The sequence below is a fragment of the Caloenas nicobarica genome, chromosome Z (assembly GCF_036013445.1).
Source record: "Caloenas nicobarica isolate bCalNic1 chromosome Z, bCalNic1.hap1, whole genome shotgun sequence".
Taxonomy (NCBI): Eukaryota; Metazoa; Chordata; class Aves; order Columbiformes; family Columbidae; genus Caloenas; species Caloenas nicobarica.
This window is the reverse complement of record NC_088284.1, coordinates 94246786-94269310: the sequence shown is the minus strand read 5'-3', so window position 1 is coordinate 94269310 and position 22525 is coordinate 94246786. Positions and strand designations below refer to the sequence as shown.

The 22525-nt window shown below is 40.3% G+C and overlaps 2 protein-coding genes across 2 annotated transcripts in view; both read right to left on the bottom strand.

The window, feature by feature from the left end:
- The window catches only part of ZNHIT6 (zinc finger HIT-type containing 6), a 30976-nt gene extending 13046 nt beyond the window's left edge, over nucleotides 1-17930 (bottom strand). Inside the window, exons 1-8 of the mRNA XM_065656845.1 lie at nucleotides 17813-17930; nucleotides 16477-16542; nucleotides 16269-16375; nucleotides 16098-16183; nucleotides 14758-14861; nucleotides 5865-5933; nucleotides 4970-5050; nucleotides 4748-4828 (exon numbers count right to left, since the gene is read on the bottom strand). Of these exons, the coding sequence (XP_065512917.1) occupies nucleotides 4748-4828; nucleotides 4970-5050; nucleotides 5865-5933; nucleotides 14758-14861; nucleotides 16098-16183; nucleotides 16269-16375; nucleotides 16477-16542; nucleotides 17813-17880 (662 nt within the window). The 5' untranslated portion in view covers nucleotides 17881-17930. The remainder of the gene's footprint in view (nucleotides 1-4747; nucleotides 4829-4969; nucleotides 5051-5864; nucleotides 5934-14757; nucleotides 14862-16097; nucleotides 16184-16268; nucleotides 16376-16476; nucleotides 16543-17812) is intronic.
- Nucleotides 17931-19032: 1102 nt separating this feature from the next.
- Nucleotides 19033-22525, bottom strand: part of COL24A1 (collagen type XXIV alpha 1 chain) — a 144167-nt gene continuing 140674 nt past the window's right edge. The window contains exons 59-60 of the mRNA XM_065656280.1: nucleotides 21142-21357; nucleotides 19033-20466 (exon numbers count right to left, since the gene is read on the bottom strand). Coding sequence (XP_065512352.1) covers nucleotides 20320-20466; nucleotides 21142-21357 — 363 coding nt within the window. The 3' untranslated portion in view covers nucleotides 19033-20319. The remainder of the gene's footprint in view (nucleotides 20467-21141; nucleotides 21358-22525) is intronic.

The following is a 22525-nucleotide window of genomic DNA, read 5'->3' as shown; positions in this document are numbered from 1 at the left end:
TCCAAGCACCTAAATATTCTGTCAGTGCCTACTGGTATCTTCATATCCCAGAAAGTCTTCTGCAACAACTTATTCTGAAACAAATGTTCACGTGCCATTCTGAACATACTACCAGGCAAAAAAGAAAATTACTATATTAAAGACCTAATATTGATATTTAAGAAACTATTATTTTTTAATTTCATTAAAATAAACACATTTGATTAAAGACGGGCAACTATCTAAACTAGATTCGTGCAAGATGTTACTGAACCCAGTAAAAGAGATATTCCATCTGCGTGGTTTAACCTTATTAAGATTTATTTAATTAATTGTCTCTTCGATTAAAATATCTACTGCAGTTATCTGTTGCAGTTATTTCTCTTCTAGAAATGGGATCATCTTGCACAATAAGGATGAGTAAATAACTTTTTCATTAAATATCTGTAGTTACAAAAAAACAATTGATCATTATCTTATAACAAATATCAATGGTCTGGTGGATTTAGGATTTTTTTTTCTTTTTTTTACAAAGCCTAATAACGCAATTATCAGGAAAATAAGAAGGTGTCTTTCCCAAACCAGATTGTATAATTTGGCAGTTGTATCTTTCCTTCCTTAGTGGAAAAAGCAATACTCTTACCATATGAAGTCACTTTGAAGGCATCCCAAATAAAGGACTGAAGACAGTCAGGACACTAATTTATCCTGAATAAAGAAAAGACTACTTTATAAAAGAATGTAGACTGTAAAAATCATCCAAGAAGCAGCAGTTAAACCTTTCTTGGAATAGTTACAGCTGACAACGGACACCAACCACCAACTAAATATTGCACAATAGGTGATAGAGGCAAGCACCACTGAACGGAAAACAATTATAACCCATTCAAACCTAGATTTTTTCCAAACCAAGGTTTTAAAGGAAGAAGAGAGTTGTGCAACACTATTTTTTTTTTCAAACTCTCCTTCATAAGCTTCCTCATAAAGTAAGTGCAGTTAATGCAGACTATCAAGTAGTTTAACAGTTACGGTGTTAAGAGCGGTGGCTGACAGGTAGGGAGGAGAGATTATGCTTTAGGTCACTCCAAGTAATTGTGAAGTGCTACCAACTCAAACTGAAAGCAATTCTTACAAGCTGGTTTTAGAGAAGACAGAAATAAGAGCTGATCACAAAGTACTCTAAAACGTGCCACCAGTGCTGATAACTGGCACGGAGCAGGAAGAAAGGAAGCACCGTGCTGTTTGGCAGCCATCCACCATATCTGCACACCAGTGGATTTATTCTTTCGCCTTCTGAAGTTCTGCAGAACTCTTGTGAGGAAGCAGAAATCTGTCCTACATGGCTAATTTATATTTCTGGAGAAAGAAAAATGAAAAAAACCAAAAAATTTCAAGCATTCTGCAAAGGACCTTCAAACTAAAAGGGCCATCTGCTATGAAACACAGCAAACAGCCAAAACTAAACCACAAACTCCTGTTTCATAAACAATTGCAGGAAATACTAAAATCCTTCTGTAACATACTTATCTTAAAACTAGAAGACTAACATTTTATAACCCATAATACTCCTGCTTAGAAGTTCTCTGAAACACCATTGCACTTCCTCAGTAATATGTAACTGTAACTATGAAAAACATTTTTTTCAAAAGGTTCTGTTAAGCCTAAAACCAACATCCGATTCAACAACATATATTTACAGCCTTTATTATCTAGTGCTCGTGGAGAAGGAATTTTTCTGGTGGGCACAGTGGAAGTTTTGGATAACACAACACTCATGTAGACTTACATGTGTTAGAAGAGTACACCAATGCTGCTCCTGCAGCCTGCCCAGAGAGTGGCGGAAGAGGATTTTGCCATACAGGAACATACAGCCTCAAATCACACAGAATGAGGTGGCACAGGATGGGAAATTACTGAGCTGACAGTAGCACTGAAGGCTACACAAACCAGCAATTTACAGCTCCTCACTGGTGAAGAAACGTGCCTAAAGAAAGGCAAGAGCTTTTGCTTCACGCTGACACCACAACTCAGCACGTCCATCCCATTTCAATAGCAAGTATTTCCACGGCAATTCCAGGTATTGATTTATAGAATGAGATGCCATAACTCTCAAATTAATTTAACTTGAGGGAAACCAAAAGGAGAAGAAATCAAAATAAATTCTCTCTTACTTAACTGTAATGCAACTACAGTAAAAATTTCAATTCCCCCATAGAGCCTTTGTCACAAGTAGGACGCTGGCATGACCACGTCGAGAGCGCCCGCTGGCAGGGACACAGCTCCTGTTGACAGCAGATGCTTTTCTGCTGACATAGCAGTCCCATCATTTCAAATAAACTTTGTTCTTTCCTTTGAGAACAGGAATTTTCTTTCAATGTGCTGCTTCCTTGACCTGTCTGCACTGCCACAGCTGGGCCTGCTCCACCAACTTACACAAACAGATTCACATCACTTCCAAGCAAGGAATTGCTTTTCTCGAGTCAAAACACTTTTCTATTTTACCTTTCTACAGTTCTTTTTAAACTTTAAAATTTACAATCACTAAGTGGGACAAATATCCATTACTATGACTTTGATAACCAACACAGCTGATTCTGGGAATAGAGATGAAGCTCAAACTTAAGGATATTTAACTCAATTTAATTTAACTTCATGGAAAAGAATTCTCTCTCAACAAATCTGTGAGCTAAGGAAACATTATAGGGATTTCAGAAAAAGAAAATAGTTAAGTAACAAAAGGAACTGATGAACACAAGAGATAGTCCACTTTGATATTAAATTGCTTTCTTTCCCAAGCCTTCTATGTGACTTACATACTCTACTTCAAAAGATTAAAAGGTGAACTTTACCTGCTATTACAACAGCAACTTTTCCTTTTTTTCTTTCCTAAAAAAGGAAATGTGAAAAACCAAACACTAAAAAACCTAGGAAAAAAACCACCTGTGTATATGACTATTCAAGATCATCACTTGAATACTACCTTTCCAATCACGTACTCCGAGAAGATGTTGAGTAGTAACATACTGAATGCATTTTCAGGTTTTGCGGCATTAACATGAGTTAATTGCTTGAGAAGGGGACAGAGGTTGCTCATGCTCTGGGAACCTATCCTAAATACCACTATTAATGGATGAGCAGAGGAGTCTGCTGAAAATATTTTAAAATGCAAAATTGTTTCTGACCTCATTTTCCGGAGCTGAGCTCTAGAAGGGTCTCCCTACGCAGGAACGCCTGTGCTGAGCAGCCCCTCATGGAGCAATGGGAAATACGGGGATGGGCTCGTGAAACACTGGGATGACACAGCCAGTCCCTTACAATTTCAGTGTAAGTGAAAGTCACTGTTCCCACAATCCCAGGCATCTGACTCAGAGGACCGGGCAGACCAAGGTCTAGCAATATCATTAAAGACTGAGACATCAAACGCATTGAATGTCTCTGCTTTTTCTTTATCCCTTTTAGTCAAATGACCATCTTCAACAAGTATCTGTCCAATGTTTCCTTTAAACCTTCGCTTGCTATTAACACAATTAAAAAGCCCTTCTTGTTATCTGAAATAACACTGGCCAGTTGAGCTTTTGCCTTTTGTGTCTTCTCCCGGCATATACAAACCACAGCTCTGTAACCTTCAATTTCACTTAAAACACACAGGTTTCTAGCTGACGACTCCGATGGCAAACGTTACAACCATATTGCAAATAATGATCGTAAAGAGGAAAAACCAAATCAAAACCATGAAAAGTCTGGTGTTGAATTTTAAAATACATTACACGTTTTTAAATAGTACTGGGAAAAAATACAGCATAAACAGCAAGCTCAGTTACAACTAGAATTCATTCCTAGTTAGGGTTCTTAAAGTACATTCTTTTCTTCAAATGTAACAGATGTAAATAATATGCTTCCCTAAAGCATGGCTTATTATTTCTAAGGGGAGAAAAGGTATATTCAATGAATTCTAGGCTTTCAACCACAATAAGCTATGACACTAAGCCGATACGTATCCTTTTCAGCAACAATGACAGCAGGGTGGAGTGTTCAAAATGGTATTTATACCAACAAAAAATTATTTCTTTAAAGTTTAATTTTGTAGTTCAAGATAATTGTCTGTTCTGGAAACAAAGAAAACAATTCTGCGCAAGTCTGAATTCTGGAGACTTAAAAGCCTACACCCAGAAATATGGTGACATGAAGAGTGATGAGCTAGTAACTTTGAGAAAAATGTGTTATTTCAAATGCAGTGACTGGATGCTGATAAGCACATAATTTTTGCTGCAGCGATTTAAAAAGACAGCTCTCCTCAACTATCACCTCAGCTCTCTTGGGGAGGTTAATATTTCCACAGCAGAACTTGCAGAAGGGAATGGATGTCTACATTTCTGCTGGTCAATAAAGTAATTTAGCATTTTAACACAAACCTATCTTCACTGCAGACATTGTTATATTTGCATGGACTGCTGCTGAAGCAGATCAGGGAGCAGGTACAGACACACTCACTATTCCACCAGTGCAGCTGTCAGTGCCCAAGCTTCTTAAATTGTCCGAGTATGAGTCAGCTGAACTTACTACTCAGTAATTGCACAGAAATGTCAGTGTTGACATATTAAAAGACAAAAGAAATAACATTTTTTGCTGAATGATTTTTAAGATGATTGGTAATTACTCACTGAAGTTTAATCCATGAGATTATGTAATCTCCATTTGTAATACTAAAGAGTAAGAAATGTATTATTTCTTTTTGCTATTTTTAATTAATAAGCACACAAACTCTTACCTGACAGAGTTTCGTTTCCTGTTTTCTATTTTCATTAAAATTTGTACATCTGACTGAGGAGACATTGTATACATTCTTAATCTGAAAAAAAAATGCCACAGAGATGAAGAAACAGCGATGTACAATGACTTTGCTTCATTTTTTCAGCCATTTATTCAGTACCATTCCCCTGTGTTATTAGCGCATTAGATGAACTAGGCGGAAGAGTTATTCAATACACACCTTTGACAAACTACAGGATCAGACTCCACTGGATCAATGTACGGCTTAAGGATATCAGCGAGTGTTCTATCATCAGGCACCCTTTCGCCAAAGATAAAAATCAAATATGTAAGACATGGTTCATCATGTACACAAAAATCTATTACCTGAGTCATTTGGAGGACACTACATATTTGTACACTACAGTGGCATAACTGAGTAGTTTATGGGAGGATCATAAATGTATATCAATACAGCATAGATAATTGACAGCTTTATCGCAATTTCAACACTGGGACTTCACTGGCATCTACAAGGAGCAAACAGATGCGTATCGCTAGTTTCTAACCCTGCAGCAGAAACATGCTGTTCCACAGCCCTAGAAGTAGAACAAGGGCATACTTCTCATCCCCTTCAGGCTAGGAAAAAAGGAGAAAGATTTGTCAACAAAAGCTTATTTTTTGGCCTTTGCAAAATGTGCTTGTGAACTTTCCAACAAAGCAAACAACACAACCATTTAATCCTATACGAAGGTCAGGTCCAGTGCGCAGGTGAGGAGGGATGGCAAATTTTACTGAATGTCTGCTCCATGAGAACAGAACACGTCAGGCATGTTGGATATTGCTATCACGAATATACAAGCTGCTCTCTTTACATAGAGAAAAGGACTAGCAACGAAACATTTTGCCTGCTTTGGAAAGCCCGCTAGCTTTCAAAGAGGAAAGGACTATGCAACTTTCAAGTATTTTTTCAATTTATATGCCCTTCTAATTAAAACTAAATCATCTAATTAAAACTAAACATCCGAGTTTACCTCATAAAATAGAAATAGATAAAAACTGATCAAACTATTTTGCAGTTCAATTTCAGCAGACTAATTTAAACTTTATAAAAATCTGTTTTTCAAGCTCTGTACCCTTTTAAAGTGTATTCAGCATGGCAGTGAGGAAATATGAGCTTCAAATGCCAGTAGAACTTTTTCTCCCTGGAAAGAAAAAGAAATGCATATTATTAATGTTAGCTGGTGACTACTACTTGTTTTTCGTATGATAAAGCTCCACAGCCTATGGCATGGGTGCAGAAGAAAATACATAGTCAAGGTTATGAATGGCATTTTCAAAGAGTAAAGGGAGCATGCAGAAAAGCTGAGATGCACTTCGAAAGATGCAATGCTCCCAGACCCTGCTGAATTTCAGGTCCTCATGGGATGAAAATCTCTCCTTACAAATACAGGTAAGATAATGTCAATTAACTGATCAACAGCATTTCACATTTTAAAAAGGAGCATCTTTCAGCTGACTTTCTATATGTATGCCCTTTTATTTCAGAAAAGGAAACTGCTTTTTGGCATATGACCCAGGACAGAGAGACAAAGCTGTGCAGCAGCAATAGCTCGAGGTCCCAGCTCAGGGCAGGGTCTGCACAAAACAGGGAGCTTTTCACAGCCGTGATGGCCTCAACAGAAACCGGGCCCTGGGCATGTAGGGGAGCTGCATTTTGGCATAACGTGGATAACACAAATTAAAAGCTTTTGGTAGAAACCAAAATTGATGTCATGTTCCATTCTCCAGTTTGCTAGTTTTAAGATCCATTTTCCCTTTCCAGCTAGTGTAATACTGGAGAACAGAAGCTGCTGAAGCATGGTTCCAGCGCAGTATCATCTTAAGAAAGGCTAGACAATGCTTCACTAGATTAGGAAACATATTGTTGCCTTTTTACTCATCTGCAGAAATGCTGAAGTAAATATTGACTTAAGGTAAATTAATTTTCCTCTCATTGCTCCAAATTCTCCCATTTGGTGAGTGTAACAATATTTTTCTAAAAGAATCTCTTAAAGAAAAAGCACAGTCTAAAAGGTAGATGCATGGCGCTTTGCTCTGGATCAGAATTTTACACTTGTGACAAACAGCAAAGATTTGGAAAAGGAAGGAGGGAACTAGTACCATTTATAAATCAGAGGCCAGACATCTATATGAAGCACAGGAATGTCTAATGGTAGATCCCCTACTTCTTTTTTTTTTAGCATTTTTTAAACACTACTTAAGACTTACGAATCATTATATCCAGGATAATCACCATCAGTTATGCAAATATTCTGGTAATACAATTAAAAGTAAACATGGTATTGTTCCAACATGTTGTTTAATTTGTTTATCAGGCAGATTAAACATTATCCAGCAGGTTCTAGCCGGCTGCCCACACAAGTGTACATGCATCCAATAGCAAACCAGTAAACTTAGCTGCTAAGTTCAATTAACTATGGTGACAATTTTTCAAAGCAAGCGCTTTATAAAAAAGTGCTCTTATAAAATAAATTATCTTTACCATACCTAGTTATTCCTAGGAGAAAACTGAGCTTTACAGCTGAACTATACTTCCTGTAGTATAAGTAAAATCAGAAGTGTCACTATTTACCAAAAAAAGAGCAAGCAAGAACCCTAGCTCCAACGAGCTAATAATTAGAATAAAAAGAACTAATGAAGGCCAAGGTCCCCAAAGCAACACGTGACTCTGCAGAGCTGTGCAGCGTGCCTTGAGATGCTTCCCTTCTGTCTGCTCATGTTTGTTAAAGGTGAGAATGAGAGAGACTTCCTTAAATGAGAAGGTGAAGTTAGAGCACATCAGGTCTGAAAGAGCTAAGAAGATTACATGACCACAGCTGGAGAATAACACAGAAAACGTAATGAATTACATAGCATATATAACCAGAAGCTGACAGAGTATCTTGCCTCGTGCATTTTATGCTATTTTGCATATTGGTACAATCCTGTCCCAAATTACCAAACTGAAAAAGGTTTTGAAATAACTCAAAATCAGTGAGAGGAATTTTGGAAGTTTTTGGCAAGATGAATGAAACAAGGTTTTGCAATTCTTCATCTTGACAGCTGAAGGAAGCATCAACACTACTGTAGGCATAGTGTAAACTGGAATTTCAACAGGGTTATGGAACCAATTCAATTCACTTGTGATTAACAAGCTCATGATTCCCGTCTCAGGCATATGTTAATATCTGGCATTTGACATGGCATGGTATTAATTCAAAGTGCTTTCCCAGAGACTTTAGTAAAAGTTGGTAATATTTAGACATAGAAATAGGGTCACTGTCATTAGCTGCACGTAACACTAATGATGGGCACATTTATTAAAATACTTATAATGACTGTTCAGGTGAGGCTTCTGTTAGATGTTATCAAATAAAATGAGGCTGTCTAGAATTTTTTCATTTAACTCATCATCTCCCACAATTTTTTCAAACAGGCCACGTTTGTCTACTCTTAGTGATCAACCCATGCTGTGATATGTATTTTCTTTCTGTCAATTTCTTAAAATCAGGACAGCCAAAACAATGGGAGCACCGCAGATCTTCCTCTCCCAAGTGGAACCAGACACACCAAGAGAGAGCTCACAGAAACGTGTGTGGCCGAGAGGGCTGTCTCTAACACAGGCACTTGAAAAAGAAACGTTCCAGAAGGACTTCTTGCTCTCTGCTACCTGTTTTTAGGAACAGTCTTTATGTGTCTGCAGAAATGGTTGTCACACCGCATATTCTGATTTTTACATGCAAGACTGCTCCCTGTGGGCTCACTGGGGCAGACTCAGCTCATCACTGCAGCTGGTTAATCAGCTTCAGAGGATCTTTTCAGACTTTCACTCTCCCTCCCCCTACCAGGCACAATCTAGTCTAAGGAACAGTGCACAGAAAGAGCTATGAAGCAGGGATTCTGAACGCTGAAGTTAAGAAGATCATTCCTTGTCAAAAAATTCCACTTTGGAAAAACAGAAATACTGATTTCTTTTTTCAGCATGCTAATACCGAAATGGCAGTTAATTACTTCATCTCTTTTCAGAGTGCTCTTGCCTGAAAGTAAATAGCAAGCAGAAAGATGTCAGATAGATTAAGAACATGGTAGAGGGAGGCAAGGAATAAAGAAGCTTAGAATTGGAATAGCCTCATACTCTTCACAGTACAATGAAGTCTTGAAAAACAACCTGCTGGATGCCTGTTATTGAAGTGAAGTATCTCTCACCATCACTCATCTCTGCCCAGTTAGAGAACTTGATGTCAACTGTAGATGCTATCAAAGCTGCTTCACAACGAGTTCTGATTAAAATAAGATACCCTGGCTCCAGATCTCACTGACTTCATTTTCCATTATGCCTCACTGGGGTAGTATTTCCTTCAAATACAACTAACATGTACTATGTTCATTCTCTAAATGAAAATACTTAACTGAGCAAGTCATCTGCAGTTGAGTAACAGCTCAGGGCATGAAGAGTTCCATGTCGCTCAGCTGCCATGGAACACCACATCGTGCTTTTCTTGAATACCAAGGCACTGACTATAAAACTACCAAAGATCTGGATGAGGCACAAGCACATCCTTGATGTCAGTAAAAGCAGCATCAAAGCCCATCCCTGCATTGCGTGGCTTCACATTCCATTTTGGCTACTTCAGAAGCATGGAAGCTGATCAGAGGGAAAAAGAGAAGCCAAGCACCTCTTCCCTGCCTGAGATGTGGCTGCAAATTGTGTTCAGAAGTGCACAGGCTGTTTTGCAACTGCTGTTCTTCTAAAGCAAAGTACCTGTCTCCCTTTCGTTTCTCCTAAAACTTCAAAAAAAATTATTTTCTATAATCAACTGGAGTTTTCATGGAACTACATGTTTTTCACAGCAACAACTGAAAGATTTTTATTTCTGATGTTACGACAACAGTAGCAGTATATACAAAGCGGCTGTTACCTTCAGCCAGTTCTCAGGATAAGTCCAAAAATTCTCACTATTTCTTATAGTCAATGCAGTACCTAGGAAGATGCTCCAAGTACTGCGGATGTAGGCAGTACAGCTGACAGGAATTAAATGGCAGATTTACAAAGGATTCTGGGACTTGGACATATCAGTTAAGAGCCTTGGCAGGTTTTTAGAAGGGTCCAATGTTTATGTATTTCTTAAAACACTAGTGAAATACCTCATAAAGCTTAATTTTCTTACCTAGGTTTCCTCTGAACAGTCAATTTTGCCCAGACTGCAGTAGAAGGTTTTATGTGTATAAAACCTTTAAAAGTGTGTGTGTGTGTGTACATTAATATATACATAAAATAAAATACATATCATCCAAAAAATTCCAAGTTAATCACAACTTAAGATACCAATTGCAGTTCTGGCTCTGCAGAAGTACTTCACTGCCAGCATGTCAAAGATAACAATAAGCTGATTATTTTTTTCTATTTAGCAACTAACATTCTTAAATTATTTTAAAAATAGTATACAGGACATCTTACCTCAAAGCACAAATACTGTAGTATTTCCTGTCTACATTGTTTTGAATTGATAAGAAGAGATGAAAAGGACATAAAGAAGTTTAATGAAGGACCAGTTATTCTTTAATTTGACAATATCCAGTACTCTCACCTAATTCACTGAAGTTTCATTGAAATACTAGGCATTCAGTATCTACGCCTTTGGAGAATAACGCCTTTCTTAGGTCTGTTAAGCAATGAAGATTCAGTTCAATTAAGTGACTAGATCCTCTTGTGGATTAAAACAAAAAAAAATAAAATAAGAGGACAAGCGGAATTGTGATGATTTCATCCCCCCTCACCCCCGCCCTAAGCTCTGTGTTCCTAGTGCCAAATTGACTTTGTTGCACTTCTGACAACAGCACACAAAAGAGGATGTCTCCATTTTCTGGAAACTTCACCAAGCTAATTCCTGGATTTGATATATAAACAGTAAAACTGAAATATTTCTACTGAAAGTTCAAATGTTTCCTAGTTACAGTAAACAGCAAGACAATCAATGAAGTGCGCTTCCTTTGTAATACATATGGTCTTCTACCAAGGGGCCTCCCAACAGCAGGAGATGTTACTAACCATATGTGTCGCAATAATCAAAATGCTGGGCTTGAAGTGAACATCCTGGGTAAATCGAATGGATGCTGTCAAGGTCGAGTAACCCAAACTGTAATAATTGTTAAAGAATACAACTACTGTCCTCTTTAGCTTCTGAAAATAAACAAAATTACCCTCAGATTCACTAAGAAAATAAAACATTTCAGTTGTTCAAAAAAAAAACCCAAAAACAAATGAACAAAACCTCAGGTACAGAACTCAGTCAGTACTCCTCTTCACATTGGGATGTTCTGAAAAGCTACCGATTTACTGAAATGCATGAATGTCCTGATCTCTGATGGCTCCAGAGTCACATTCATTTGCCTGGGAATTTTCTTTGATGTACTAAGTAACAACTAAATTCAAGTTTAGCAACTCCAACAATGTAACATTAGCCCAAATCCCAGCTCAGATAACTCGGTAAACTCTCAAGACCAGCAACACTTCAAACAATTGATTTTAATTATCTCTACCTAGCTAAAGATGACAGTTGACACGTTAGGGTTTTCAGGTATACCTGTGACACTAATGACCTCTTAATTGGTGCTAATCCCAAAGCTCCACACAATATTTTGTTCTCAGAATTAAACCAAAGAAGAGAGGTAATGGAAAAGATTCCTTCTCCCACACATGGCCTCTGATCAAACGCCCCCAAGCTGCAGGCGTGTCTTCCCTGGTGAGGAGACTCGTAGCCCTCTGGCCCCTCTTGCCAGGGAGGGGAGGTGAGATGAGAGGATTTTGCCCGGGAGGTGCTGCGCAGGGAGTGCAGGCTGGGGGAGATGTCTATGGCAGCGCCAGCAGCACTGGAGAGGGTCGGAGTGGGGCAGCACGGACGGCAGAGCTGAGGGAGCTGCGCTGCCCCATGTCAGCTCCTCACAGCCCTCGTCACCTCCCACCCGGGAAGCAGGAGCCCCAGAGCTGCAAATTCCCTTTGCTCTTCCCCGCAGTCCCTGGCTGGAGCTCCCCAGGTGCTGCCCCAGCCCGGTCACACTCTCCACCCCCCTCCCAAAGGCTCCCTGTCCCAGCAGGCCACCCAGCTCCATGGCAGCAGGTGTCCAGAAGGAGAACTGCCACTACTTCTATTGGAAAATAACAGCACCACAGGAAAGGTAGGGTGAAGCAGCACGTTAAAAACAATTTGCAAACAAGGCGTCCTAAATGATCTCTAAGTCAGATGTCCCACGAGTTCATAAACTGGACTGAGACTCTACTTTCTAATGACCCTCCATTATCTAGATATTTAGTATTACAAATTAGTCTAATCTAGATGTTGCCCAGCATTGGCATGTGTGCTTTCACAACACCAAACTCAGCAAACAAACTAACGGAAACCAAGAAATGGAGAGTCTGGTTAACACATCCAAACACCCACTGATCTGTCCTCCAGAGCTGGCAGGGGATGACACCAGAACACATCTTGTACTTTCCAGTTTTAGATTATTCCCATTCCTGCCCTGCACAACCTAAGAGCTCGGCTCGCATGGACAGCATGAAGAGGATCAGAGAAGACTGTTCTCAGCTTTCCAGGCACACATATAGAGCAGTTTCCAACCTCCACTCTCCAGAGCAACCCCTCTACAAACCTTGACTGACAAACAGCGTGAGAAAAGGTTCAGATCTACAGGAGAGTAGACGCACCAGGCCCTGACCACTGTCAGGTGTTAAGCTCAAATAAAGCAACCATTTGCTCAGCTTTGCGCCATTTGAATGTAATATTCAACAAAATGTCATGGGTGTCATGAGGTCACATGGGATAGGTGTTAAATGGCTGATACTCACCGGTGTGATCAAACCTGAGGTTTGATTCTTGAGGAACACACGTTAGGAGAGTACGCAAAACACGTCAATTAAAAAATACACAATAAGAAAAAAAAAAAGGAAACAAAACAAACAAAAAACAAACAAGAAAAACCCAAACAAAAAAACCCCACCAAAAACAAAGGTAAAATTCTAATCTGCATCAATGAATTCAAACAGCCCATTGCTAGGTGAATAACAGTAGCAGCAAAAGAGAGGAAACACATCCTTTGTGTCGTACTCACTGAGCATATTCCATACCCTTGGACAGCATTTACAGGAAAGAGACGGTTATTTCCTGTCCTCTTAAGAACAGAGAACGTTATCACGTTCTTTGTGATGGGACGTGAAAGTCTCAGAAAGGCTAGCTGTCCAAAGCAACAAAAAATACCCCAAGACTTTATAACTGACAAAAACCAATAAGGCATTCTCCCAGAGAGCCTTCCATGCCTATTTGCCAATAAGTCTCCTCCCTTGTTTCATCCTCTTAATTTTTAAAATTGCTTCTGTTAAACAACATAAAGCACATGAAAGGCATGAAAGCGTATTTCACTCCATTTGTTCCCAACGCAAGCTATGCTTCAGTTATGTACCAAAAAAGGCTTTCTAGAGAAAAAGAACTGAAAAACATGGTACATGAAGGCAAATTTCTGTCAGCACAGCAACGTACCATGCCCAGGATCTTCCCAATATTGTCAAACCTCCCTGTGCTTTTTCTTTTCTTCTGTCCTCCTCTTAGTTGCTGATACCACCAGCATCCCTGGGCTTTCTGCACTTGCTCTGGCTCTTAAAGACTCCTTACTCCTAAGGGTATTTACGTTGTCTTACCTGCAACATTAAGGAAATTACCCATGGAAGTTAAACTCAGGTCTAAACCTGAGATTCTTGAGAGTAGCACAAGGTATATGTAAAAGGCAGAGCACGGGACCAAGAAAGTCAGTGCAGAGGCAGACAGGCTCTGCTCACATGATTGGCATCTGGCAGGTCTGGGCATATCCCCTGCTCTGCTCTGAAGGGAGAGCCTCAGTCATGTATACATTTGGGGGAGAGGGACAGGAAAATGCCTCAGATTTCTTTCCATTGATCCACTCTGCATTTTCTCTAGCAGAGCTGTTAGGGTGTGCAGCTTTAAAAGATTACACTTCTACTTTATGCCTTATGTTCTGCTAAAAATTAAGATGTGCGCAAACCCAAAAAACTACGCTTTTGCTGCAGACGAAATGACGCAGTTTAGCCTGTTGAGCAGCTCATCAGGCTGTTATTATTTGGTCGGAGAGAGACGCCTGGCGGCCGCTCAGCCCCACCTGCCACTTGCTTCCCATCACAGCCTGTATGCCTGGGAGGAGAGACGGAAAAATGCATCCTGAGAGCTGAACCTGCCACCAAAACTAACAGCTGGTTACTGTGAGGAGCTCAGAGGGAATTTATATCTGCTCCCAGTAACTCATCAAGCCGAACACTAGACCCATTTCCTGCCATGATGAAATACTTAGTATTTTTTTTAAAACTTTTACTGTGAAAATACTGTAAAATACAAACTCTGGATATCAAAGAAAACTCACAGAGTGGATAAAGGGAAAAACATTTAAAGTCTTCTTAGTCTTCTTCCTAAATTCGTATCTGTCTGGGCTTGTGTCTCTAAGCTGTGCATTACCAAGCATCCACATCCTCCAGCACGGCAGGTTTTCACATTGCATGCAACCAAGAAAACTTTATTGGAAACACCTCTTCAGACCTAAAGTCAGCCTTTTCAGAGAGAAGGATTTTTGCAATCGTTCTACATCAATCTTCTATCATAAACCTTTAAAGAAGTGCTTTCTTTTTCCAGCAACAAACTCAATGGTAATTAAAAGATGCAAAAATACAACAGCACTGATTCTTCTCCCTGTTACTCAATATTAGTATTTTTAAAAATAACGCATGAATTGCATAAGCTGTTAAACTCAGCTCAAAGAGCCTCAAAAATGAAAACCTGCAGCACAAAATATTAAACCTAGCTAGCTTTTGTAAAAAATCGTGCTTCTAATAGATTTTATAAGCAAAGATATCGATCTGAATTCAGATTCTCATTACGCATTCAGTGAAAACAAAATACTGCTGACTTTAACCAACTGAAGACTCACATGAAATTGAAGGTGGTTGAATTTTCTCTTCTTTTTGTAAATCCAATGGGCAGCGTTCTCAGGTCAATATTACACTTTCGAGCTTTGTTTCTCAAGCAATATAACTAGCAAAAAATAAAAACAAATTTAAAGAAATGAATAATACATTCAAAACCTGAAAATTAAACAATAAAAGAGTAATGCTGACAGGAATAATGGGAAAATTGTAGAAAAAGCCACATTAAATGAAGTACTTTGACCTTTTGAAAAAACATCATGAATGAAGAAGTTAATAAAGTAAGCCTAGAAACTATCTGAAACATTTTCAGGTGAAGTTTTTCCTTGGTTAAAAAACAACATACCACTAAAAAGTTCCGTAACATACCATGAAAGCCACAGAAAGCCATAGTGGGTGTAATCCCACCTGTGGAGCTGTTTTTTGGGCAACAGCCCCACTAGCAGAAGGGATGCACAAGCACCATCTCAGCCACTCTGACAAATTCCGACTGGGAGGTGGCACTAAGGATATCATCCTGTAAACACGCTCAGTACCACAGCCTATAAACTGCTACCTGTGTATGTAGCATCTCACCCTCTTCAGTGCTCGTTTTCAAGGCATCATGGTGCTAAGTACACACACACACGGAGTACAACTTCAGCCTGAGAGAAAGCTGGAGTCTTCTGAATTTACCCTATCATTAACATGAATTCTTTCCAACTGAGTTTAGTGCTATATTTAAAGATACCTTCGCAAGACTGGAAAAAATACAGCCCTGATGCCTTTCTGTGATGCATCAATGAGTCAAAGTATTTTGGAGCAGATTTTGTTTTTCTGTGGGTTTTTCTTTTTCCTTCTTGATCTTGGTCTTTGCAGTTCATCGTCACAGGACTTTCAGGAAATACCATATATTTCTGCGATCTCACTAATGCTTTACTCAAATCAGAGAAGTTTCAACAAAAATCCCCTCTTGCCCTTACAAGGCTGGCTTTTACTTAATTGTTCCTTGGATTTATTCTTTGAAGAACTCCAGTTGCCTTCATTTAGTATATGGGGAAGCATGTAAATTTTTAGGCAATTAATAAATCCACTGTTTACCTGGAAATTTGTACTTAAAAATCAAAAAGGTCATGGAGGTGGAAAGAAACATTCAGGCTTTCTTAACACACACGTATCATCAAACAGCAAGAGCGGTCACACATCAATTTTGAGAATGTACAGTGTTGGCAATCTGTTCTTCTACAGCAATTGGATAGAGCCGTCTATACTACTATTACATAATCTGAATTGGGACTGCCTCAGTGGGAATTTAAAGGTAGTCCACCCTACCTCCAACAGACCAAGATGCTAATTTAAAACTTACAAGTTTTTTTGTTGTTGGACTATGCACAGTAGGATGTCGAGCAGCAGCATCAGCTGTCCTTCCTACATCTTCCAGGAAACGATAATCTGAAGGTAAAAAAAGAACAAGGAAAAATATAGTGCTAACCTAGTAAAAACAATGAATTTTAAGAAGCACAAGCAATGTTCTTACCACTCAAAAGGTTCAAGTCAGTAAATTCATTTACAGAGACAAATGCTGTTTTATTCCTAACTCCATTACAGCTCTGTGCAAGTTTATGCTTCTTTACGCACAACAGACTGAAATGAGAAAAAGAAAAACATTAATAAGCCACTCACATGAGTGGAAAAAACCCCAAAGAAACAAGAAAAAAACACAGTTTAATTCAGATAATAGATACCTGCATGAATATTTCATGCATCGCGGGCATCTGTACTTAGCTTCCTCTTCACTACACGTTTCACATCTGAAAGAAGTAAAAAGTATCTCTTAATGAAGTGGCATCTTTGTGCCTGACTGGCCTGGGAAGGTGCATACTCAACAATCAGGCACTTTACCATCAATCAGCACTCCCAGGAAAAGTTATCTAAACCTTGAAAGAAAGAAAATACAATACTCTGATTAGATAAGGTGTCAGATAAAATAACAAGCTATGGGGAATATCTCCTAACACATACAGGGGTCTTACCTATATTAAAACACAGCATAGATGCTTGAAAGAAAGCAAAAAAACCCCACGCTAAATGCGGAGTCGGAAGCACAGCGGCGGTATATCAGTGTATGCTTTGTGGCCTGGCTGTACCAGTGCTTTTCTCCATTTACATTACCTGTAACATACATCATACCATGCTGGTTTATAATGCTCCTAGTTTTAGGCAGATGGAAAATAAGTGTCCAGGATTCACGCAAAAACCTGAACACTGCATCTGGTTCTTCAATGAAACAGAAAACGCATGATTATATCGTCATCGAAACTTCTGGTTGTTGGCAGTGCAAATGCCCAAGTCACGGAACCTCTGAGGTACAACGTGTAAGCTTTGCGAACATAGCTAACAAATGTTATTTTATTTTAAAAATCATCCACAAATACAATCTTCTGCTTTTTAACTAGGTTATTGCAACAAATGTTCCTCCTATTCTTAGGAAAAAGTTATTGATATATTACTTGGAACAATCATAGCTTTTCCTTTATTTTAACAAATGTACAAGAGAAATAGCCCTCCCCTCGCACCAGTAAAGTTTTCAAGAACAGCACAAACCCACCACTTTGAACTACTGCAGAAAGCACCCAAACCTCCAAAGAGGGTCCCTCCTCTCCCCGCCCCGCTCGCTGCCGGCAGAGGCGCGAAGGCCGCACCAGGCGGTGCCGCCTCCTGACAGGAGGGCGGCTGTGCCTGCTGGCAGCAACACGTATTCACTACAAGCAGAGAAAAAGCGTTTCGCACGCTGCAGAACAGAGCCAGGAGCTACTCAGCAAGGGAACTCCGCCACGTGCCACCCGCGCGCAGACCCACGGACACCCAGAAGCGTCTCCCGGGGCGGGAGGCCCGGGGCAGGCCCAGCCCGGGGCAGGCCCGCCGCGGCGCCGCCTGAGGAGAGGCCGGCGCAGCCTTTCCCTCCGGGCGGCCCCGGGTTTTCGCGGAGGCGCTCCCGAAGCCCGGCCTGCCGCGAGGCTCGGGGGCCGCGGGCCTTTGCAGAGAGCCGAAGGCGCTCCCGCCCCCTGCCCTCACCCCTACCTCTGCAGGGACATCTTCCGCCCGCCCGCCGACCGCTGGTGCCCGCCCGGGCCCTCCTGCTCCGCCATGGCTGCGCCGCCGCCGCGCGCGGGGCCCGACGGGGCCTGGCCGGGGCGGGCCCGCCAGCGGCCTTTCCGGGGCGGCGGCGCCGCCTGGCGGCTCCCGGCCGCGGGCGGCCTGGCCCTGCCGAGCCGCGGGGACGAGCGGCGCGCTCACACCCGCCTCGCGAGGGAGCCCCGCTGCCCAGGGGCTGTTCTACGGCTTTTCAGTCATGCAAAGCTGCAATAAAAGGAAAAGGGGTACGAGGCCGCTTGTAATCCAGCTCAGGGCTTGCCCTACAATTAAGGGTAACCACATCAGAAACCACAGAAAATTAATTGCAGCGCACAGGTACTTGTTAACGTCGTGGGACAAAATTGTGCGAGAGCTCTTGCAAATGCCTTCAGCTGCTCCAGTGAGGACGTCTGAATGCAAGGGGCTTTCTGAAGGCACCACGACACACCAGTATTCTGTCAAACGGGATCCTTTCGGCCAGGCGTTCCTGGCAACCCCCAGCTCAAGCGACGTGGCACATCGTCATCTGCCAGCGTCCTGCTGCACAAGTTCATTATGCTGGCTTCATGGGATGTGCATTTTTGCCTTAATTACAGAAATGCAGACATTTACATCTGAGCAGCCTTAGAATGCTACGATTTTAAAATGCATAATTTCTGGGACACGCTAAGATAAACTATAAATAAAGGCTACAAAGAATTTCCAAAAATAGGGCAATGACACTAACAAAAATATAAATGAAGTAGAATATTTTCTAAAAGGTGTCTTTCCTACAAAAAAATAATTTTTCGGAACATCAGCTCCGCAGGCAAACTAAGAGCAAATGACATGCGATCCTGTCAGACTGTAACGACCACGAAAACGCAAAAAGTGAGAAATTTTCTCTAACCTTTATTGGCAGTCCATAATTCTGCTAGTTTTATCAGATTTGCTCACAGGGAACAAAACTGATGCTTTGATAGGAAATGTAAAATGTGTGGATATATGTGTACATTACCTTGTAAAAGTAAAGGTGGTCACTCTCGCAGTATTCCGTGGCACGAAGCGTGTGCATTTCCCCTTAGTAAAGCAAGCACTGCGACCTAACAAGCACCCTTCTAGAGGATTCTCATCATTACTAAGAACGAACTGTACAATACGAAACAGAATAGTAAAAGACAAACAGAGAGCTTGGAAGCTTAATTTATTATACCTTGCTAAGTATGGTTTCCTGGGGATCAAGACAGTTAAACAAGGTGTTTGAACACTCCCCTTCTCTCCCATATAGTCTGATATCATCTTGCTGTGTACTACTGAGCAGACTTTGGATTGGTAATAGAGACATATCGTTATAAAGACTGCTTTCCCTAATGTTTTGTTGTTGTTGTTGTTTTAATAAAAAATGACGATTGAACATTTTAGGCTTAATTTAAAAAACTGAAATGACCTAATAATGCAAAAAGTGGAATTTCTAGGTTGATGCAATGCTAATTATAATTTAACAGCAGCCATTCAGAAGATACGCTGTAGTAGATTTTTTTTTCACAAGTTACAAAATATATACACAATATATCATCTTAAGATGCCTTTAGTATTCAAAATGTTAACTGAAATACAGAATCTAAAACCCAAAACTACTGTAGGTAGCTCTTCTACAACAATTTTTACAATGGCTGTAAGGCTAACTGTTCTGACTATATGCATCATATACAATGTGCTGTCTCATATACCATTTCCACAACAGTACATAAAAATATTTTAAACAAGAAATCCATATAAATAATGTTTTCATTGTAGTGAAGTATGTGACCAACGACTTAAAATAAGTACCTTTACAACAGAAACAAATCCTGATGTAACCAGCACATACAGTCTGAAAAATAAAAAGGGACTCAATCTCTGATAAGGCCACAAGCACCTTGTGTTACATGAAGAGCACCAAGGCAACATGGACAGGAAACACAGAAGAGGTAGTGTGCCATCTGTTAAGATGTGTGTGTCCAAAAAGGACTACAATAAAACAATGTTTAAGACGACGTATTGTACTGTGGCATAATTCACTTTTCATATATAAGCTATTGCACATTTGGGAGCATTAGCCAGTATTGCTCCTTAATATTGTATGTCTCCAGCTTTCCTCAGGATGTTGGGGGATTTTTTGCAGTGCTGTTAAAGGGATTGCTAGGAACACGAGAGGTCCTGAAATATTCCATGTTCAGATACTGTTCCAGGCAATTATGCAAGAAAGCACCAACCAATTCTTTTTTTTTTTTTAATACTTTGTGAAAATTGTTATAGTCCTTTCTCAATGCCATTTCTCCTTAGGAGGAAGTATTTTTCTTCCTGAGGTTCTTTAACCAACACTTTAAAATGATTCTTCAGTTTCCTAGTAATTTTGTCTGCAATGGATCATTACTTTTGCATGCAATCTATGCAGCAATTCCATGTTGATGCAAATAAACAGGACAGAAACCTTAAAGGAAGCACACTGAACCACTTTCTATGAAGTGCTGCTGTCCTGGTTTGAGATGAGGAAGCGCATTAACTTGAACAACTGGAAGCTGGTTCGTGTCCTGAGTGTGAAAAAAGAACTGTGTCTTGTGCCAGCTGCCATCTTCTATCTGCAACACACACAAGCAGAATATTAAATTCCTATAAAAGATGAGCTTCAAAACAAATGGAAATTGTGCTTAAAGAGCGAGAGGAGAAGTGCACAGAAATATTTATTCTCCTCAAAGAAATGTGTAATTTAACAAATGCCATTTCTCCTATACAATACCATGGGCACTCATGGCAGAACTGTAACTGCAGGAAAGCTCAGCCCAGAATCCAGTGGGAGTGGATGCAGACACAGCTCAGAGCAGAGCGCCTGTGACTTTGCAAGCAGTCCTGGGCTCACGTAGACTCTCAAGTCTCTTGCTAAATTTCACCTCCGAATCCAAACAGTAGGTCTCAGGTTATGAAATCTACAGGCACTTGAATGACTTTGTCTTTGAAGAATAATCACAGGGAATGAGAGCTGCATTCTTGTCATGAACCTTGTATTGATTATTCTAATCCTTTAAAAACCTCAGCAAAAAATTGATATCTCATAAAATTTATAAAATAACATTGTAACATTGCCTGAGGCTGGGATGGGCCTGAGAATGGCATATAGAGACATATGCAGAACTATGTAGGAAGTAAGGTTTAAGGGATGTGAATCAAAATGATTGTTATTTATTTGCAGAAAGTTAATAATGTCTAACAGTAACTCCATTTTGGTTTTAATAATGCTAGTGCTAAGAAGTATTTACCATGCATTCATCCATGAGCACCTTCGGTTCAAGTAGCGCATTTGCTTTAAATATTTGACCATTCCATCCTTTGAAGCTAACAGACGTTTTCTGGCCACTTGCTTTACTTAATCTCCATATTGGTGTGTTCAGGCAATGAACTGTGATGCTGTGGGTTGCTTCTGAGCTGAGTAAATGAAGGAAGTTCATCTGCACTTTTCCAACGTCAAACTCCAGCTAAGTTCCAAGAGAAATGCATCATTAGACTTAGAGCTGGGCTACGCTGAATGACCACAGCAATGCAAACTGACTGACACATAAGTCTGTGGTGTTCGGGCATGGGAGCACATATACATGTTTATACATTGGGGCCAATGCCAAAGAGCAGGACTTGTATTTTTCAGGAGAGCTGTTAGGTTTTATTATAGTGATTACTGTAAACGGAAGCTTTCATAGGACATGTTCAAAGCTTAAATATAAACATTTGTTAATGCTTACAAGATTGTTGAAACACAGCTGGGCAGAAAACACTATTTTTAAATAAGGAAACTGAAACAAATGATTTTGTGATTCAAACGAAGATATTAGCAGCAGCAGTGGTTTAACTGCAGCCACGTAATTCTGCTGTTTAGTCTTCTTAGACCACAGGTTCTGGGAACACCTACGTTCCACTAAAAATCAAAAAATACGTAAGCATACTTTGATTTTAGACAGAAAATATACTCATTACTCAACAAGAGTTTCTCCAAGACTAGATCGTATTCAGGGATCTTCCAAACGTAGGAATGCGTGTGGGAACTTTATGGTATTTCTGATGCTTTTCAATGACTACAGTGTATATACAAAACTCAACAAATATAAGATTTCTATTTCCGCGGGTTTAAGGACTAGATGTAAAGAGGAGCATGGAGTACTGATACAAAGGAAACCAGTCTCTGCCTAATGGCTTTTAAAAGTAGCTAAGTGTTGAAAATTCCTCATCTGGACCTCATCTGGAATATTGTGTCCAGTTCTGGGCCCCTCAGTTCAAGAAGGACAGGGAACTGCTGGAGAGAGTCCAGCGCAGGGCCACAAAGATGATGAAGGGAGTGGAGCATCTCCCTTATGAGGAAAGGCTGAGGGAGCTGGGTCTCTTTAGTTTGGAGAAGAGGAGACTGAGGGGTGACCTCATTAATGTTTATAAATATATAAAAGGGTGGGTGTCACGGGGATGGAGCCAGGCTCTTCTCGGTGACAACCAACAGTAAGACAAGGGGTAATGGGTTCAAGCTGGAACACAAGAGGTTCCACTTGAATTTGAGAAGAAACTTCTTCTCAGTGAGGGTGACGGAACACTGGAACAGGCTGCCCAGGGAGGTTGTGGATTCTCCTTCTCTGGAAATATTCAAAACCCGCCTGGACGCCT